The sequence below is a fragment of the Phasianus colchicus genome, chromosome 8 (genome assembly GCF_987193195.1).
Source record: "Phasianus colchicus chromosome 8, bPhaCol1.hap1.1, whole genome shotgun sequence".
Lineage (NCBI taxonomy): Eukaryota > Metazoa > Chordata > Aves > Galliformes > Phasianidae > Phasianus > Phasianus colchicus.
Window position 1 is genome coordinate 28,210,980 of NC_143443.1, and position 19,826 is coordinate 28,230,805.

General features: G+C 37.6%; 1 protein-coding gene across 4 annotated transcripts; it reads left to right on the plus strand.

Moving 5' to 3' along the window:
- Positions 1-172: 172 nt before the first annotated feature.
- TDRD1 (tudor domain containing 1) lies at positions 173-19,176 on the plus strand. Of its 4 annotated transcripts, none has more exons than XM_031597445.2 (24): positions 173-237; positions 468-539; positions 1,943-2,013; positions 2,229-2,373; positions 2,771-2,876; positions 3,730-3,790; positions 5,394-5,498; positions 5,855-6,037; positions 6,676-6,819; positions 7,552-7,720; positions 8,385-8,561; positions 9,976-10,083; positions 11,129-11,299; positions 12,669-12,917; positions 13,557-13,679; positions 13,827-13,937; positions 14,112-14,282; positions 15,273-15,497; positions 16,019-16,135; positions 16,373-16,483; positions 17,004-17,171; positions 17,467-17,688; positions 17,840-17,886; positions 18,716-19,176. In XM_031597445.2, the coding sequence occupies exons 2-24, from the start codon at positions 509-511 to the stop codon at positions 18,806-18,808; spliced, it is 3,108 nt and encodes a 1,035-aa protein (XP_031453305.2). In that variant the 5' UTR covers positions 173-237; positions 468-508; the 3' UTR covers positions 18,809-19,176. The 4 variants fall into 4 exon arrangements, with proteins under 4 accessions (XP_031453305.2, XP_090001649.1, XP_031453304.2 ...); XM_090145523.1 differs by having other exon boundaries at positions 222-265; XM_031597444.2 differs by lacking the exon at positions 173-237 and adding an exon at positions 247-368.
- The last annotated feature ends 650 nt before the right edge of the window (positions 19,177-19,826 follow it).

The window sequence follows — 19,826 nt, forward strand, 5'->3', positions numbered from 1 at the left end:
ATGGCCAGCCTTTGCTGCGATCCCTTTATCCAAAACCCAAACGCCTGATAATACAATACATACTTATTGACCCCTTGTACCGAGTTTCTTCGCACGCCTCGCAGCCACCTCCCGCACTCCTACCCCGCCCACTGCGCACACTGACCGGCCGCGGCCCGAGCCTGGCGGGCAGTGCGCGCGTCCCGCCGCGCGGAGCGCCCTTCCTTCCGGGGGCGGGGTGCTGCGCGGCGCTCGGAGGTGCGGACGGGGCGAGCGGGGAGGCGAGGTTTGCGAGGCCCTGAGAGCTGTTCCACAAATAGCGGGTGTGGGTGGCTGGAGCGAGCTCCTCCGGAGAGAGCTTTCACAGTTCCAGTAGGCTTAACCTTCAGGTTGCCCTTTCCAAAGTGATATCTGGTCTTAACTTTTAATGTGACTTTAGTGCGTGCTTGGATTTATTTATTTGTTGATTTAAATCTGTGCTCCTGCAGCTACAGCCTGCTTGTCCTACGCCGAGGGGACCATCGACAGCATGGCCCAGGCGCTGCCTGTGAAGGATGCAGGTAACGAGGCGTTGGTGAGGATTGAGGAGAGTGTCAGCCTTCTGAGGAGCTCCTCTCTCAGCCGGGAGGCTGACCCTGTGAAATATCTAACAAAAATCAGTATTTTGTTTGCAAACAATACTATTTTTTCCCTCTGATGGCAGTGATAGAGTCATAAGGGATGGAAAGGACCTCTGGAGATCAAGTCCAACCCCCCTGCTAAAGTAGGTTCCTTGCTTTAGGTTGAGCAGGAAAGTGACAAGGGGGGTCGTGAATATCTCCAGAGAAGGAGACTTCACAGCCCCTCTGAGCTTGCTCTGTCACCCTTGCAGTAAAGAATTTCTTTTGCCTGTTTGTATCGAACTTGATGTGTTCCAAGTTTCTTCCCACTGCCTTTTGTCCTATTGCTGCACGTTGCTGAAAAGAGTGACATCTCACTTCCAAGCTTTAGATGTGTGCGGATGAGAACCCTTCTGAGTCTTCTCCAGGCTGAAGAATCCCAGGTCCCTCAGCCTTCCCTCATGGGAGATACTCCAGACCGTTAATCATCCTTGTCACCTTTATATTGCAGCATGGGAATAGATAACTGCAATAAAAAATAGATTTTATCCATACGTATTTTAATTTTTAATTTTATTTTTCTGTAGTTGTGTATAGGCTTGATCATTATACAGATTACCTGTATGAATGTGGCTTGAAAACACAACTCCTAATTTACTGTAAGAATGACAGAGCACTGGAACAAGCTGCCTAGAGGTGTTATTGAGTTTTGTTCTCCAGAGATATTTGAGACCTGTCTGAATGCTTTCCTGTGCGACCATCTGTAGGGAACCTGCTTTGGCAAGGGGGGTTGGACTCTATAATCTCTAGAGGTTCCTTCCAACCCCTACAATTCTGTGATTCTGTGAATTGTTCTAGACTTGGATCACCAGGGATGCTTTAAATAACTAGAGAAAAAAAAAAGTGGTTTTTTTGTTTGGTTGGTTGGTTTTTCTTTTTGGTTTCACCATCCTCTGATCAGTAGATCAGTACTCTTGGTTATTCCAAGTGGCAGAGTAAAATTAATTCAGGGAGATCTGAGCTAGCTTGGTAAGCAGCTCTCTGGAGACTTTGTTATATATGGTTCCACATTAGGCAAGAGTGATTAATTTGTTTCTGGTTGGAAAGAGGGCCAAGTAAGCTTTATGCTGGCTTGGTGGAGGGTTAGCAGTGAAGCTGTTGCTCTAACTATACCACTGATGATAATATTTGCAGTAGCAAGAAAAATGACTTTAGAGTTGATAATATTCTTGTAGTATTTCTGTTTGCTGAAATGCACTAGCAGAATAGTAAGACCAGAGAGTGGTTTTGTTTTTCTGTAATACTCCATAACACAGGCAGGCATTTACATTGTCAGATCGCTTTGCAAATGCTTCTGTTCCTAGGAAGTTCCATGGAAAGCACAGCCACTAGAAGAAAGCTGCTACTGACAGATGCAACTGATAATGGAGAAATGGTGAGTTATTGCTCTTTATAATTGGCTTCAGTGTTCTGAGCATTTCTAGATAGCATAAATGGTCAGCATGATTGATCAGCAGAAATGATCGTCTTTTTCTAAAACTTTGAAACTTTTTCTATTGTCAAATTTTGATACATTAGAATACTTAGATCAAACTGGGCTGCTTTTTCTGATAAGAATCACTTGAGATTTACTTGTTTTATTTTTTGTAGGTATCATACTCTGATTCAGTTGAGAAGCCAAAGAAGTTGCAATATTCTTCTAAGAATGTTTTTTCTATTGACTATGATAAGAGTCTCTTTAATATGCTGACCCCACCTCCTCAGATGAGAACTTGTCATCATTGTGGTCTGTCTGGTAAGCTCTGCTATTCTCTGTGATGTATGGTGCACTTGCTAGTGGAATTGAATCAGAAGGATTATTCAGAAATGCCTTAAAATGGATGTGTATTTTGTGTCAGATGCAAATGTAGTGACTATTCAGAATGCAGTTGGTGTTATGGAACTGACAAAACTGAAGACAGCATCTCTCTCTTAATCAAAAATGTTTTGTTTTTTTTTCTTCTTAAGTACAGAAGGAATCTGGGGCTATGGGCTGCCTTGTCTGAGGAATACAGAGGAATAAGAACAACTATTTGTATCTGCTTAAACTGCTCATGAAGCAGTTACTAAGTGGTGTATGGAGTTTGTATATAACAGCTGTTATCTCTTCCTGTGTAGGTGTTTCTCTATGACTTAATTTTTCTTTTATTCAGGATCCCTCAGATGTTCACAGTGTAAACAAATATACTACTGCTCTGTGGATTGCCAGAAGAGAGATTGGTCAGTACACAGCGTTGTGTGTGAGCCAGTTAAGCAGAAGTAAGTTTCTTAAAACTCTGCTTAATAGTCTTTAAAGAATGACAAGACCACTCTTAGTGCCCTTGCATGGTAAATTAAGTTATGCTATTGCAGAAAAATATGTTCTTTTTAATCTAGTATTGTATTATCTCAGGAAGGTTTGAAAGATATCTGTGAGTTCTTAATTGTGAATTAAGTAAACAAAAATGTTTTGCTTTGTATTAGTACTGGAATTATATGAGCTATATGTATGAATTAATGCCTGTATGTCATCTCTGCTGATGAGGTAGGGAAGGGAGGACAAACAAGACTGTACTTTGCAGCAGTGGCACAATCAAATGGATTGTATTTCTCAGACTCTGTAGAGGTACACTTTAAATATTTAAACTGTAGCTTCAGTGAACTTAATGGCTAATCAAAAATAAAATATCCCAGTTGTGATTAGAAGTTGTTTCAGTCAAACCATTCTCTGTCAGCTTATTATCTCTTTGACTTGCCAGTTGAGATGCTCAGGAGATCACTAATCCGTTTCATCTAAAGTAAGCTTCATTAGGTTATAACTCTGTACAAATCAGCTGGATTTGGAAAAGTTTAGGGGAGTGATCTGAGTATTTAAGCTAACTGTCTCCATGAAGGGCTGATGATATGAGTTCTATCTAACTGTTCAACTGAAACACTAACACTTTTTTTTTGTGTTACTGTTTTTGACATTGATGGCATCAATTCAGCATTTTCTTGGGGGAGGCATAAGGAAGGTTTGACACAGATCTTGTATTATGAACACAGCTTTCCTGTTTTATTTGCAAGTGGATTTTACAGGTGTTATTTGTCTTTTGTTCTTTAAAATTAACCTTTTTTTTTTTTCTGATTGCAGTTTAAGTAATAGCAGTGGAGGCAAGTTACCTGCTAAAACCAAGACAGGATTTTACAGTAAGGTATTTGTTTTTTACTGTGTCTTGAATGGGCTTAGTGTAAGCTAGTTACAATATCTGTAATTTCTTCTGTACGGGAGACGAGCAAATTCCAAAGATAATCAGTGTTTATTTTGGGAAGATCAGTGCTTCTAAAGAAAAGTTACTGGAGAAGCATTCAGAAGTGTGTTACTTCTAGAGCTATTAGCAAGACTTCAGTAAATTTGATTTTTTGTGTTTGGGGGGAAGAAAACAAAACACTTTTGTGATAAATTAAAAAAAAACACTAAGAAATATGATGTTGCTGGAGAAATATGTTAGGACACAGGTGTAGTTTGTCAGGTTTAGAAGAAAGTCTGGTGTTTTTTTCCTGCATAGAGCAATACTGGGAGCCTTGTAACTTAATTGAGAAACGCATTTAATGTGGCATTTTACATTAACAGATGCAGATCTTGCTTCCTTGCTGTAGCAGGAATTAGACGTGATGCAGTTCTCCTTTGCAGCATTTTGATCCTCTTTCTACCCAAATGTTTCTTCTTGTAGACTTCCTATGAACAGTTCTGCTGGAGACGGTCTTGCTATGTTCTTGGTTTCTTGGGATGATATTTATAAAAGCAAGTAAATATACATACTCCAATTAAATCCATATCTGCACAATACAAGAAAACTACCTTGTCTTACACTTCTTAGAAGTAGTTAATTCATCTGTTTAACTTCTTGAAGCGTTTTAGAAAGGTTTCACTTTTGGTCATGAGATTTCTATTAGTTTGGATAGCTTTCTGTTGTGTGTGTGCTTGTGAGTATTCTGGTAAAAACTGATCAACTGATAGTGAGGTACCTAAACTAAAAGGTTGTAACAATTTCTAAAAATTTATTTTGAAATAATGAAGACTTTATATTTCCTGGCTCATCTTAGGAAGTTCTGGTGAACAAAGCGAGATCACATTAAAAGGTTGTTCAATATGTATTCTATTCTTGTATTGTGAAACATGCTGTTATGGGAAATGCTCTGAAATATCTGTGTTGAATATAAACAACTTGGCATTTTCTACAGTATTTTGTCATCATACTTGTCTGAAGTATGCTGTTCCAAATATAAGAGAGATCCCTTCAGAATGCATATGAGTTTGTTTAAATGTTTTTAGGGTGGTACATACATGGATGGTATGCATTAGGCAAATTAGATTAAACTGCTTGTATAATGTTACTTTGAAAAGGAAAACCGAGATGCGTGTTGTTAAAGGAGTAGCTGTAATCTACTCTGGTGTTAAAGCTACAAGGAGGCAGGTGAAGTTCAATCCCTCTTGGGAAAGCATCATTAGCAGAAGGTATGACTGAGTTGGTGCTGTAAAAGTGGGTGTGAAAGGAACAGGCCAACCCATGGCTGCTGCCATGCTCTAAGACTGCTTTGGTGCTTGTTTTTTGTTGTCTGTTCAGTCCATCTCCAAATGTGATCTGTTATTTTCAAAAGGAATACAAAATCTTTAAGGCTTAATCGTTGAAACTCAACAAAAGCACTTGGGAGATATTGCTTGAGGTGATACAGTGTTCTTTTTGTGTTTGTTAATATAAGCAGACACAGCAGAACAACTGAAGTCTAAACGTAACTTGTGGCTCTTTTAATTAGGATAATTTAATGACTGAGGATTCCTTCAAGACAAAAGAACATATCAAGAAGATAATGTTTTCAGATCTCCAGACTCTAGGAATCAAAAAATCTATGGAAGTACAGGTACTTTAGTTTAGGAATAATGCAAGTTGTTTTTTAGGTTGCATTTGAAGCACGGTGAAAGCATGTATAGTTACTTATTACTTCAGCTCTATCTTGTTTTGCTTGCCTGTAAAAATTTCTCTATTATTCTCCATCTCCTCACCTTGCATTTACTGATCTTCATAAAAAAAAAATAAAGAGATTTATTTTTGTGACGGTGAACGTAATGGTCTTTCTGCTCAGCAGATACCACTGCTAGATCCAAAACAGAAGAGCAGTGTCAGGCATAGGGTGAAATGCACTTTCTGAAAAGCACACTGGTACTGCCTGTAGGTTGTGGTTGCATGATCCTTAACTACTGCGGCTTTTCTATTTAGGGTACGGTAACAGAATTCAGGAGTCCAAGTGAATTTTATATACAGATGAATTCTCCCAAAGTTTTAGAGCAGATTAGCAAACTTTCTGTAAAGCTGCAAGACTGTTATGCTAACACAGTTATTCAAGAGCAGTATGTTGCGATCAGAGGGGAAGTCTGCGTGGCGAGGAATTCTGTGGATCAGGTAAGGTCTGATTGGCCCTAAAATAAGTTTTATGTTGAGTTGATCATGCTTTTGCATGCTTTGCTTTTATGTCTCTACCAGTTGAGGTTGCTAGTTTTAGAGATTCATTTACTGTGGTAACAACTAACTTTATAAATTCTGGAACTCAAAGTACCTCCTAAAAAAAGCATTTACTTCTAAGAGTTTATATGCACTCAAACCTGACAGGAGCAGTTTGTCCTTCTCTTTATTGAATGGTGTAGGAATTAATAGCAAATCTGAATTGCTGTTGTTAGTTTGGAGTGTGACTTGACTTATTTAATTCATTGCTCATTTCTTACCTGACTTTTCTGATTACTTTTCTGTAGTCTCCCCTTGCTCCCATTCCCAATCCCATCCTCTTGTTTTGTTTAATCCCACTTTTTTCTCTTTTGTTGTTAACAAATCCTTATTTTTACTGTAGGTAAGCCAATTTTGATAGAAGTTAAAAAGTCAGCACTGCAGTGAATTTGATTTGCTTCAAAAATTCTCAGTTGCCTTTGTTTAAAAACAAACCTATTAAATTAAAAGTTGAAGTGTGTGTGTTTTAGAGAGGAATACAGTAAATGCACTTGCTTATTATGGTGTGCTCTTCTAAGAGTATTATTTCTTGAGTACAGACATGGAGAAGAGCATTGGTTAAAGATGTGGATGTATTGCAAAAGAAAGCACAAGTCTTCTATATAGATTGTGGAAAGGAAGAATATATTGCACTCTCCTGGATTAAAGCTCTACACAAAGACATTGAACTGTTTCCTCCATGCGTGAGTTCTATTTTCCTAGCAGTAGTGTGCTATTTTAAATGAATAGCTCTGAAATAGATATAACTCTTATCTCAGTAAAACTGTCCTTATCACAATATTTTGTATTCAGTGAAAGCGATGCATAAAAATTGCTTTACTACACTTAAAGTTCAACTTCCTATTGAAGTATTTCAATGTGGTCTAATGTAGTGGTGAAAAATCACTTAGCATGGGTAAATCTTATTGGTCTGAGTTGCAGGACTGTTCTGATAGTTGTTTATTGTGGTTTAGCTTTAATCTGTGGCTCAAAATTGTTTGTTTGACCTGATGCAAAGAATAGAGAACCATTCCTTCAAATGTTGCTACTTAGAGAAGTCACCTGTTGTTGCAGCTGTTTTTCATAGTATGTTCAAGTGGTTCTGCTGGTTCCTAAAACATTTTGATGGCCTTGTGACCCGTATCTCAAAATCTCCAGTGTCTGCTGAGGGCAGATTACAACGTTTACTTGTATTCAGACACGGTGTAATGCAGCCACACCTTGTGTAATGCTCCTGTACAGTGTACAGCTTAAACATAATTTCATATTTTAATTGTTTTGTAAAAATGTTAGCTGAATTGATAGTGCTTCAGATCTCAACAGCAGCTTTTACTCTTATATACCTGATAATAAGTAAGGCCCTCAAAAATTGACTCACTTTTCTTAAAAGACAGACAGTCCTCTATCTCCCATGTTCTGATGGTAATTCTTTCCAGGCAATTAAGTGTTCCTTTGCCAATTATGATCCTGAGCAACAAGGATGCAATGGAGGCAATGCTCTCTTTTCTTCCAAGCTGATGGGAAAGACCTGTTCAGTAATTGTTGTTGATGTACTGCAAGAGGAAATGATGTCAAGTTTTGCTGTAGATGTTGTTCTTCCAGATTGTAAGTATACCTGGCGTGGGTATGGAAGGGAAGGAAAGGTTGGGGAAGGAACAAAACTGGTAAGTCTTCATGTTTACTTTCTCCACAGTCTTTTCCAAGACTCTTAAAATGCAGTTTTGTCTTTTGCTTCCTTCCCTCTCTACCTTCAATAATTTTTTTTTTCATGGAAGTGTCTTGTTTATTTTTATTATTGTTTTAACAGATGTACACGGATGTGGTACCATGTTTTTTTCTTTTCTTCTGCCACCTCCATTTTAAACCCTTTAGAAATTGCAGCATTACTTTCTAGTTCCACCCTAAAGATTTGACAAGTTCCTGTTACATTTTGTACATGTTTACTAAACAAGTATCCCAAAGAAGGTGCACCAATGGATATGGTTTAGAGAACTCTAAGCTCTAGTGACAGCAGTACTTATTCTCTTTAATAGTATAAAATGCTTCTTGTGAGGATTATGTCCATTAATTTAATGGATGAAATGGCAGGAGCCTACAAAGTTCAAAAGGTCTGGCAAAAAAGAATGTTCAACATATTTAACTTTGTAACTTAATTTAGTGTAATTTTTAAAAGTATCTCTGACTCCTGCCTGATGAAGTTGCAGACTTGAAAGTCATCTAGCTCTTACTCAGTAACCACTTTCTATCTTTTTCTACTTCTTATGTACAGTGTCAGAAAACAATTCTAAAGAAAGTAAAGAAAAAATACCCGAAGATAAAGAACAGCATTGCTGTGGAAATATAACTGCACAGTCTGTCTCTGTATGTATTGGAGACACGTTTTCTGTTGTGATTTCCCATGTTCAAAATCCAGAAGACTTTTTCTGTCAGCAGATACGCATTGGCCGTAAGTGACTTGATGAAAGTAAGCTGTGAGCTATTGCAGCACCTTGTTCTTCAGTAGTGGGTATCTAGGGGGAGATATTGCTAGTTGATCTTATACTGGAGATTCTTTGTAGCATTATGCTGTGCATCATTTAAAAGCCTTGGTACTTGCCCTACTAAGAGAATCTTTTTGGCATCATAATCTGTTAATGCTGCTTAGTAACTTGTAAGGTGATGGTTTGTGGGCATTCTGAGTAATCTTAAGAAGAAGGATGATGTGCTGTGGATTTTTAGCAGTTCTCTCAAGTCAGTTTGTATGTTTACATTGTAAATATGTTCTGTTAGATGTTAAATATTATCTGAAGTGTTCCAGAAGTGTGTGTCAGTACGTAATTATTCTGTTTGTTGCTAGAATCATAGAGTCCTTAGAGTTGGGAAGGGACCTGTGAAGATCATCTAATCCAGCTCCTCTGCAATTAACAGGAATACCACAGCTAGATCAGGTTGCCCAGGACCTGGTCCAGCCTTGCCTTGAAAGTCTTCAGGGACAGGGCATCAACCACATCTCTGGGCAACCTGTTCCAGTGCCTCACCGTCCTCACTGTAAAAGACATTTTCCTTATATTTGACCTTTAAGCTTGAAACCATTTCCACTTTTTCTATCACAACAAACCCTTCTAAAGGCCTCTAAGGCTTTTACTACTGGGGAGGAGTTTCCTTATAGGCTGGGTGTATGTAGACTGTTTTTTTGTTGCATTGTATGGGGAGAATATCTGAGTTTTGAGAAGAGAGAGATGGCTGGATAAATAATGCCCAAACCCTGCTTTGTTGTCTTCTGCTGGGGTAGAATATAAGAGCAATTGCAGTGGGTCAGAATGCTAGGTGAGAGAGGCTTTTGGTACACAAACAGATGTCTTGAGGAGGAAAAAACAGCAGAGTGAGTTTGTGGCAACTGTCCTAGCACTGTCTGGATATACAGTTATTTTCAGCTAAAAGGGATTTTGCAGCTGGATGCCTGGTGTACTTACTGAGCGAATTTCTCACTACTCATCCTTTGAATTCTGAGAGCTTACAGCATACAGTTGTTTTGGCAAGAAGTTGTGTTAAGCAGATATCTCTGGTTTAAAGAGCAATCTTCCTTTTGTTTTTTCCAGCATGGTTCATTAGCCATGTTTCAGTTCTTAGTGGATTCAACTTTGTTACGGTATTGAAAAAGTCTGTTACTGGTTTTTCTGTCTGTACTGTTAACCACAGCAAATTCTCCCACTCATGCAAGGACTCTATTGAATGATAGAGGTTGAAGGGTCTCAGTTTCACCACTATTTTAGTATTACTTTTAACGTTATGTGAAACGCCTCTAATGGTGCAACAAATTCTTTCAGGTTTTGAACTTAAGATCTGTGCACTTCCTTAAAACCTGTGTTTTTTCATGTCAGGTCGTCTTGCTGAGCTTCAGGCACATCTTTGCCAATACTGCAACAAACTTCCAAGTAATCCAAATTTCCGACCAGTTTCTGGAGAGCTGTGCTGTGCCCAGTTCACAGGTAAAGGTGAACATCTATCTAAAGGAGGCATCTATAAAACATAGATTTATTTTTTTTTAAGGCCATGAAACAGCCCCTTTATTAAGCAAACATAGAGCACTTGATTCCTTTTTGTATGAAGGAGACAATGAAGGAATGGGTTTTATGTTGGTAAGCCCCATTTCCTGTAACTGGAAATAAGTATAGGCTAGAAATTTCAAACGTTTTGTGTTAGGAATTGATATTTCTGTATGAAATAAGTAACTTTTATTGTAAGGATATGGAGTCCTGCTTGCCTGAGCACAGTAGAATAAACATCATTCTTTTGTTCATCCAGCTATTAGCAAGGAAAATAAAATAATGAAAAAAAGCCTGAAACCAACATATTGCTGTTCTTTTACGTTTTTTTTTTGTTCTGGTCAGAAATGGCTGCAGCTAAAACTTGCTGATCTATGAACATTCTCTTCATTTCTTACCTCATATATGTTTTTTCTGCTGTGAGTAAACTAGCTGTGGAACTGAACAGAAGCTGAAATGACTTTTTTTTTTTCCTGCACATTCAGAAAAAGGTATTACTGTCGATAAGCTGCCTTAGTGTTTTAATAATTAGTTTCAGGCACTTAGCAAGGAGAAAAAAAACATTAAGTGCATTCGTTGCTTTGATAGATTGGAGAGTAAGCTTGTATTTCTATCTGAAATCTTTTAATTGAATTAGAAAACTTAAATTATATTAGACACATAATTTAAGTCAGCTGATATCCTGTTGTTTTTTAAATACATTGAACTTAACTATGTTATGTGGGGGTAGTACTTAAATTTTTCTTGCAATATACATATGTGGCTGGGGGATTCTTTATGGAAAGAATGAGTTTGCAACACTTAACTGGTATGAGGGGTCATGGTGGTAGATGCCTTCCATAAGGTTTTGTCAAGGTTTGTGTGAGCTGTAGTGCTGCTGTTCCAACTCTTATGCTGAGATTGCCAATATATTGATCTGCCCAAAAGAGTCTTGCTGTTTACAAAAGCTAAAATCAAATGTAATGAATGTGTATATCTTCCTTTCTAGAAGACAATGTCTGGTATCGTGCTGCTGTTATAGCACATGCTTCTGAAGATAACATTGTGGTGGGTTATATAGATTATGGTAACTTTGAAGTTCTGCAGCCAACTAGACTTCGTCCTATGATTCCAGAATTAATGGACTTGCCAGCTCAAGCCATAAGATGTACCTTGGCAGGTATGAAATAAATGGAGTTATTTCCCTTTGGTTAAAGTGAAAATAAGTGGGGTTGTCCAGTTACCACATGTGCAGTACTATGGATCAAAGGGTAGGGATACCAGTAGGTGTTATTTTCAGAATTCTTAATTAACTGTTGTAGCATATTTACAAAACATGACAAATCTTTCCTCATGTACTTAGTGATGAGAATACTCAAAAAAAACAAACAAAAAAACAAACAAACAAAAAAAAACCTGCATTATGTTAACATGCTTGTTCTTAGGTTTTGCACATACCTTTGTTCTAAGCAAAATTGCCTGCTAGATGGTTTTGTGGAGTTCTTAAATCTGTTGTGGTACTGGAATCAGTCCCCCTGGGACCAACCTAGTGAATCTACTGGTATACTCATCTCATAGCCTTGTGGAATCTGTGAGGTTGGAAGGTACCTTGATAATTCCCACTTCATTTTCATTTCTGAAGCCAGAGTCAAAAACAACAGGCAATGACATGTTTGTTTAATGTGCTGTTGGAAATTATTTGCTGTTACTCACTTCACTGTGCAAGATAGTCCATACCTTTGCTTCAGTATCCTTGCTTTAGATTATTTGATCTTCAGACTTCCTTTAGAATACTTGATAAAATACTGTGATGTTTCAGGTTTTATTTGGTGAAGTTCAGAGAGGTATCACTTGGTTGGAAAACATAAAGCAGTGGTTCCCTCATATTCAGAGAGGGAACCAATGTGTATGGAATACAACTTAAAGAAATCACTGTTCTGAGACAAATGATGATGCCTGTAGCTGCTAATGTACATTCTAGAACTGAGGAAGTTCCTACATTCAGGGATGCTAGAAGGCAGTTGGATGAGTTGTTTCCTGATGGAGGCAGGGATGACTGCTATGTCAAATACCTTCCAGAAAGCAACTGTCTTCTCTTAACATACTGCTATAATGTTCTGGTTATAACTTGCAGTTTTTGAAAGAAATTTAGCAGTATAAAGTTTTAGGAAGAAGCTCACAGTAGCAGATACACTGGCTGAAAGTGGTAACATTGTTCCAAACATATGTTACAGTCTATAGTTGTATTCTTGAGACTGAAAAGCAGGTGGTTCTTAGACCTTTGTACTAAGTATGTACTAGATCTGAATTCACATTGTAATACTACTAGTTATAGGCTATCTTGGCAGATTTTTATTAAATCAAAATACAACAAATTTAGAATCTGAATAATTGGTTTTAGAATCTTGTTGTGTGCCTCTGTAGTAGGAGAGTTCATTGGCGTATCTGCTGCTTAATCTGTTACTTCAAAGAGTGTTACTGTACTCCTCCACATATTGTTGAGACCTGAACTGTCTCAGAATCTTTCTGTACTATTTGACCTTTTTTAGGTATCAAGCCACTTTTGGGAGCCTGGACCTCAGAAGCTATTTCTCTTATGAAACAATTAGTAAAAGACAAAGTGTTCACAGTGAAAGTAGTAGATAAAGAGAGTTACAGATGTGTGGTGGAGCTCACAGATGCATCAGTAATTCCAGAAATAAATATATCGAGATGTCTCATAGAGAAAGGCTGTGCAGATGAAGCATCAAGAATGGCCTTGCCAGCAATTGAAACGAGTGATGTTAAGCAAACAAATCGTGAGTACAGGCACATCCTGATAAAGTGGTAGTGTTTAACCTCCTGTAATGAAGTTGCATGCTTCTTAGAAGCCCATACAAGAATTTAGTCTGGTTGGAAGTCTTAACATGTCTAATTGAAGTATGATATCACTAGCTATTACCTGTCTGTTTCTATGCTCTTGTCCTTAAGCTCATCTTTGTTGTCTATATTTTGCACCTGAAAACATTTACTCAGTCCTTCAAAAGCTTTTCAGCTGCAGTAACCTGTGTAACTTCAAGGCTTATAGGGATTTGTTGCCTAAGCTGCCTTTTTTGCATTACTGACTGAAGCTTTAATTTGAGAGTTTTGTAACTCCTGTGTCACATTTCTGTGTATTTCTGGGAAGATTCCTAGCTCCAACATGAAGCACGTTAGGATGTTATTTTCAATTCTGTCTCTGATAAAACTGTGTTTTATCTTATCAGTATTATCAATGTATAGATGCAGATAATTGGATTATTTATAATGAGAAATGGTAGTACACAACGAATGAGTATACAGTGTGGATTTTTTTCTCTTCCTTTCCACCATCCCTTCTCCCTTCCCCCTCTCCCCCCAAAAAAAGGGGGGAGGAAGGGGGTGTAATCTCCCTTCTACTGCTTCTTTTTCCTCTCTAGAGGACACAGCAAACAAACAAAAATGCAAGTGGAGTAAATTCTCTCGTAAACAAGCAGTAGATGTGATAGTGTGTACACTGTACAGTCCTGGAGAATTCTACTGTCAGATTGCAAATAGCAATGGTAAGTTTCTTCAGCTTCTGTTTTTCAGCATAGCTTCTTTGCTTTCTAATTTTATCATTGTTTCAAGTGAGTTTATAGCACCAAGTCTTATTTCTGAGTTCTGTCCTTATATCAGTGACTTTGTCTTAAATTCTTTCTCTCTTTCAGAGTTACGTGCTCTAAACTCACTTAACAAATCACTGTTTGAATATTGCCAGAAAAGTCCTCCAAATGTTTTCAAGCCTGAGAAAGGAGAACCTTGCTGTGCTTTATTCTCTGGTAAGTAACAGACTGAAATATTTCAGTTCTTTGGGGAGAACATGAAACAAACAAAACAACAACAACAAAAAAACACACACCAAAAAAAAGTAGCCAATATTTTATGTTGGTAGAGGATAGTAAAGGCTAGTTTTATTACTAAATGTGATTTTATTTTATTTTTTTTTAAATCAGATGATGGTAACTGGTACCGTGCTTTGGTGGAAGACATTATTTCAGATCGAGTTGTTCGGGTTCACTTTGTGGACTATGGAAATGTTGAAGAAGTACCAGCAGATAACATACGGCAGATTTCATCCTCATTCCTAGAGCTGCCATTTCAAGGAATTAAATGCTGGCTTTCAGGTGGGTCTTATGAATTCTCTCCTTAAAAGCACTGCTGCACTTAGGAACTAGAAACTTGCTGCTTGTGGAGAAGGAGATGATGATACAGTATACTTCACAGAACTATGCTTTATAATAACTTCTGCATTACTTGCAGAATCAAGAAATTATGGAAGCCACTGGTTGAGCCTTACAACACTGCATGCTGGTGTTTAATAGGCAGATGTTCTTTGCTGAGCTCCTGTCAGTGTCATGGAGTGATATGCCTGGGGGTCACTTACTGATTTACTGGTCAAAGGGAACTTGTAATTTTGCTTCATCTGTAGTGCTTGGTAGCTTTTAGTTGCTGCTTACTGTAGGAGTAAACATGCTTTTGTGAAACTTAGTTAGTTCTGTATATTTTTTTTCACAGACCAAAGGAGCAAATGTGTTCTAATGTAGCAAACTGGCATTTCAGTATCCTGTGGGAATGTTTCATATGATTTCTGCATAACTTGGCACTGTACTGATGTTCCATGTCTTTTCCCAAACCCCAGCCTCTTTCTTTCACACCAAATCACTCGGTCCTGCAGACCTGTTGTTCCTCGCTAACAAAGTCTACTCAGTTTAGAAATTAAAAAAAAAAAAAAAAGTGGAAAAGCTCAAAACCACATTTTCTCCAGGCATATTCTTCTCTTTTTATCTTTTAAAGCACTATAGTTTTCTGCTCCCTTCTTGAAAAGTCTACATGAAACTGTTCTTAACCAGTCTGCACAGTGTTGTTTGTGCTAAGGTATGGAACTTACTGGGTAGAATACCATAAAATGTAGTAAAACAAACAAACAAACAAAAAAAACCAACTTAGAAGTCCTGGCAAAAGGAAGGGAAGGTAGTTAACGAGTATGAAGTACAGTGTGTATCCCTGAGGTAGTCAAAATAGCCTTGGTAGTTTAAGTAGTGGTTTTTAGAAGACATTTTTTTTGGATGAAGTCAGATAATGGAGGTATTTTAAGCACATCTTCTACTTCCTAGGTATAAAGCCTGCTGGTAGCAAATGGAGCCCAGAAGCTACAAAAAGATTTCATAAGTGCACTGCAGGAATGAAGCTTCAGGCCAGAATAATTTCATTTTCCAGAGATGGGGCAGGTGTAGAACTTATTGACAATTCTATGGGTCATCCAAAAGTGATCAATGAGATGCTAATTTCTGAGAAATTGGTTGAGAAGGAAGATCTGCAAGATAAAAATACTTTTCCAAGTAAGTCTGATGATAAAGGTAACTAAATGAATGTTAGCTTTTAGATTTGAAAAGAATTTTCAGCATTCCAGCTGTGAACCATCTTCCTTTTGTTTAATTATAGATGATATCAATAGTAAACATGCTTAATTTTGAGTATATCATGATATTTTTACAACTAAACAGAAGTGCACTGTGGGCATTACAGACAAAAAAAGGGAAGTAAAAAATCATTAGATTTGTCTTAATTGAATTTAAGAGGAATATTTGACAGTGGGGAGTTGAAAGTCTGCTATGTGGCTGAAAGTTTTTTCATATTTACTTCCCACTATCTTATTTTTAAGTGTTTTTTAGCTCTTCCTTACACTAATAGCTAATCACTCTTACTTAATTTGCTGTTTATGTTGTTTTATGTTTCTCCTCTTGAAGTATAGAAACTGTCTGTAAAATTCAAAATAACAGAATATCTGTTAACAGATATTTACATCATGTATATGCTTAGAGAAAAGCCTCTTGCAACATTTTCATGCTCTTTCTAATAGAAACCTCACTTGGGCACTGGGAATCAATAGAATTGGCAGTGGATCAAACCATATCTGTCTGTGTGACAGAAGTTAGAAGCCCAGACTTGTTTTATGTTATACCAGCTTATTGCAGAGGTAAGAAAGAGTTCTGTTCTCTGTTCCTGATATTGATAAAGTTATTGCTGTGAGTTAGTTAAAATGAATGCCTATAGTGAACTGAACTACTTGGAAGCATAGCTTAGACAGCAGAAAAATACAGATTAAAATAATAATAAAAAAAAGCCAAAGGCAAGGGTAGAGGAGGTGAAGAGTAACTACACTTCTCATTACCTGCAAATATGGTTAATCATCAAATATTTTTTTTTCCTGCAGATAGAGATAAACTACTTAAGCTGTTGACTGAACTACAGGACTATTGTAAATATTGTAAGAAGCAGCCTTTCAGACCAATGCTAGGTGAAGCCTGTTGTGCCAGGTTTTTAGGTGAGGGAATCTTTCATTCTTACACTTCCTTAACAGGCACAAAACACATTTTTCCCTTTCAAAAATGGAGAAAAACCTACTAAGTGTTCATTTTCTTTTCTTTGTTTTCCAAGAACAGTTTGGTTGTATTTTTAGAGCAAAAAGAGTGTGATAGTCCGGAAGAGAAAAGGGTAAATATATTGTGCAGAGCACAATATATGGAAGAGGACATATTCTGCTGATGCATAAGCTCAGTACTTAAAAGGTTTAAAAAAGAAAAGTGTTGACTGTGTGTGCCTTGCTACAGGAGATCTGAGTGCTGATCAGCCTTAACGTAGTAAATACTGTAAAATAAAGTGCTTGTTGAGATAGGAATTTATGAAAGCAGGGTAGATGAATTAAAAAAAAAATGCTAGGCGGAACATAAGTGTACATTTAATTGTTTGTTGGTTGTTTCTGTTGTCCACCAATGCTTTTTTTGTTAACAGCAATCTGTGTTAATGGATGTAGTTTTCATTTCTTCTTGTTTCAATCTTTCCAGGTGATGGGTGCTGGTACAGAGCTGTTGTTCTAAAAGTTTCTCAGTCCACAGTTGAAGTACTGTATGCAGACTATGGGAACATAGAAAATGTACCACTTTCAAATGTGCTGCCAATCACTGATTCCTTCTTAAAGATTCCTTTTCAGACAATTACATGTTCACTTGCAGGTAAAAACAAATGAAAACTTTTTAAATTGAAAGTTATTATAAATCTACATCTCTTCTGATGATGGTATTCATTCCTGACTAATGATGAATGTAATTTATAGGAACGTGATGAATTGAAATAGTTATCACAGTATTAACCAGTATACTATTTCAGAAAAATTTCTTGAATAGTTGTAGGATCTTGGCTGTTTATTATGGAAATTCAGTATCATGTTTTCAAAAACTGTGATGTTATTTGTGAGATGAAGTGATTAAAAAAGGAACTCTTAACAAATTTGACTACTTTTTTTTTTAGGAATAAAGAAAGTTGAGTGGTCTCCATTGGTTCTTGACACACTAAAGGAAATGTTACTGAATAAATATGTCACGATCACAGTGAAAGGGCACAGTGGAAATATTAAACTGGTAGAAGTGGAGAAAGAGAGTGAAAATGGTAGCCTGAATGTGGCAGACAAATTAGTAACGGAGGGTTTGGTGAGATACTGCAAAACTGCAAACTCTGATGTTGCACATCAAGGTACTTATCTTCACAGGCTTCTCAATTTAAACATAATTTGAAGAACTGTAAGTGCTGTAGGAAATTCCACATACCAGCTCACACGTGAACACTGCTTCCCTTAGTTTATCTTACTCTTTCATTTACTTGGTGTGTTTTGTTTGTTTTGTAGGCAGTAGAAGTGAGACCAAATGCTGCTGCACAGAATTAAAGATGCAGGTAGGTAAGAAACAGTGCTAACAGTCCTCACTTCGTGTTAGTGTTTCCAGAATTTCTGAAACCCTAAGTGGGAAGCATATGGGAGTAGGGAGGTAATAGGTAACTGAAACACTGAAGATGAGAGAAAGGAATATGCCAGCTGTTTTCTCAGGTTTTGTTAAGGGCCTGAAACTGAGAAGACAGCATATAGATCACACAGGTTCCATTAGTCTATGCTTTGCCACACGTCCAACTCTGTTTTTTTTGTTTGTTTTGGGGGGGAGGTTGTAGGGTTTTGTTTTGTTTTCTCTCCTGGAGCATAAGGGCTCAGGATGTCACCTTTCATGTCTGCTGTGTAAGGGTAGTTGCGGTGTTTGCATAAACTGCAGCATGCAGACAGTGGCAACTGGATATTCTTTTAGTAACAAAGCTGTGTTTTGCTGTGGATGCAGCTTGACAGACAGCTGTATGCATAAGGAAACTTGAGATGTTTATTTCAGGTGGCACAGATGAATATTAATGCATGCCACATTCTGTCGTGAAGCAAGGCGTGAGCATTTGTGTTCAGAATATTGGAACTTGTAGCTGTTTGATAGTTTCAAGAGCTTTACCTCTTGGTAAATAATTAACATCCTGATCTCAGTCTTAAGAGTATTCCATCTATTCTGGTCATGAAATTATCTTTAAGAGGAAAAAATCAGAATTCAGGTGTGTTCTTTGAAGATCTCATTACAGAAAGGAACTGCAGTTCAATGAACTGATGTGGAATTTGTAGTTTTAGGATCTGCCTTAATCTGAAAAGCACACAAATTGTTTTATTGCTATTTCTAATACTTTGTTTCTCCCACAGCTTAAAAAACATGAACAGGTTCTCCTCTTCCTTTTAAACAAACACCACAATTCAGACAGATACGAAGAAATGAAAAAAATGTTGGAAAGCTGAGTCTGAAGTTCTGTTCAGTTTATATGGAATCATGGAATCACAAGGTTGGAAAGGACCTACAAGATCATCTTCTTTGGAAGAACAGTTTTATGCATTGTATTAAAAATGAGTTGCTTCCTCTGTTGCTTAATTAACAGTATCAGTCTGTATATTTGGTCTGTTATCAAATGTATAACGTTAATGATTTCAAAGCTGCAAGCTGAACTTTTTGTTCTGTTTTTGTTTGGTAGCTCAGTGTTGATGAGCTTTTTTGTTTTTTATTTTGCTGTTGAATGCATGTAAGTTTTTGGAACTGTCACAGCATCTTGAAAATACTGTTAAATTAAAAATGATTGTAATCATAAAGCTCAACTTTTGGTACGATTGAAACTCAATTCTTTGAAAGGGTTGGGTAACAGCAGGACAAGGGGAAATGGTTTTAAGTTGAGGGAGGGAAGATTTAGGTTGGATGCCAGGGAGAAGCTCTTTACAGAGAGAGTGATGAGGTGCTGGAACAGCTGCCCAGAGAGGTTGTGGATGCCCCGTCCCTGGAAGTGTTCAAGGCCAGCTTGGATGGGGCCCTGGGTAGCCTGAGTGGGTATTAAATGGGGAGGTTGGTGGCGTCTGGTGGGCGGTTGGAGATTCATGATCCTTGAGGTCCCTTCCAACGCTGGCCATTCTGTGGTTCTGTCATTGATTTTACTTAAACAACTCTATTTTAGCCTTATAGTCTTTCGACTTAATTTTATGTCTGTGTAAAGTTAGACAGCATCATTAAAGGCTGCCTTCTTGGTTTCTACCTTGCCAGTTTTTTCACACTAATAGAGAAGTCCTCTTCTGGGATATGGCAATCCATTAATGATTTGATTTGATGTTTCTCTATTGCAGCTGCTCCCTTGCTGTTCTGCTGTCAATGCTGTGCTCTCCCTTGCGTTACACACATCTAGGTGATACACCCACTGTATAATATAAATGCTGTGATAGAAACTACCATTGAAGTACTTTTATGTAGAAGAGTATCAGTGGCAGTGGCCCTAAA

Bases quoted from the DNA above. Each gene is read 5' to 3' on its own strand.
- TDRD1 (XM_031597445.2), top strand. From the start codon at position 509: ATGGCCCAGGCGCTGCCTGTGAAGGATGCAG. The intron at 8,562-9,975 runs GTAAGTGACTTG...TTTTCATGTCAG, and splicing joins TCAGCAGATACGCATTGGCC to GTCGTCTTGCTGAGCTTCAG. The intron at 16,136-16,372 runs GTAAGAAAGAGT...TTTTTCCTGCAG, and splicing joins TATACCAGCTTATTGCAGAG to ATAGAGATAAACTACTTAAG.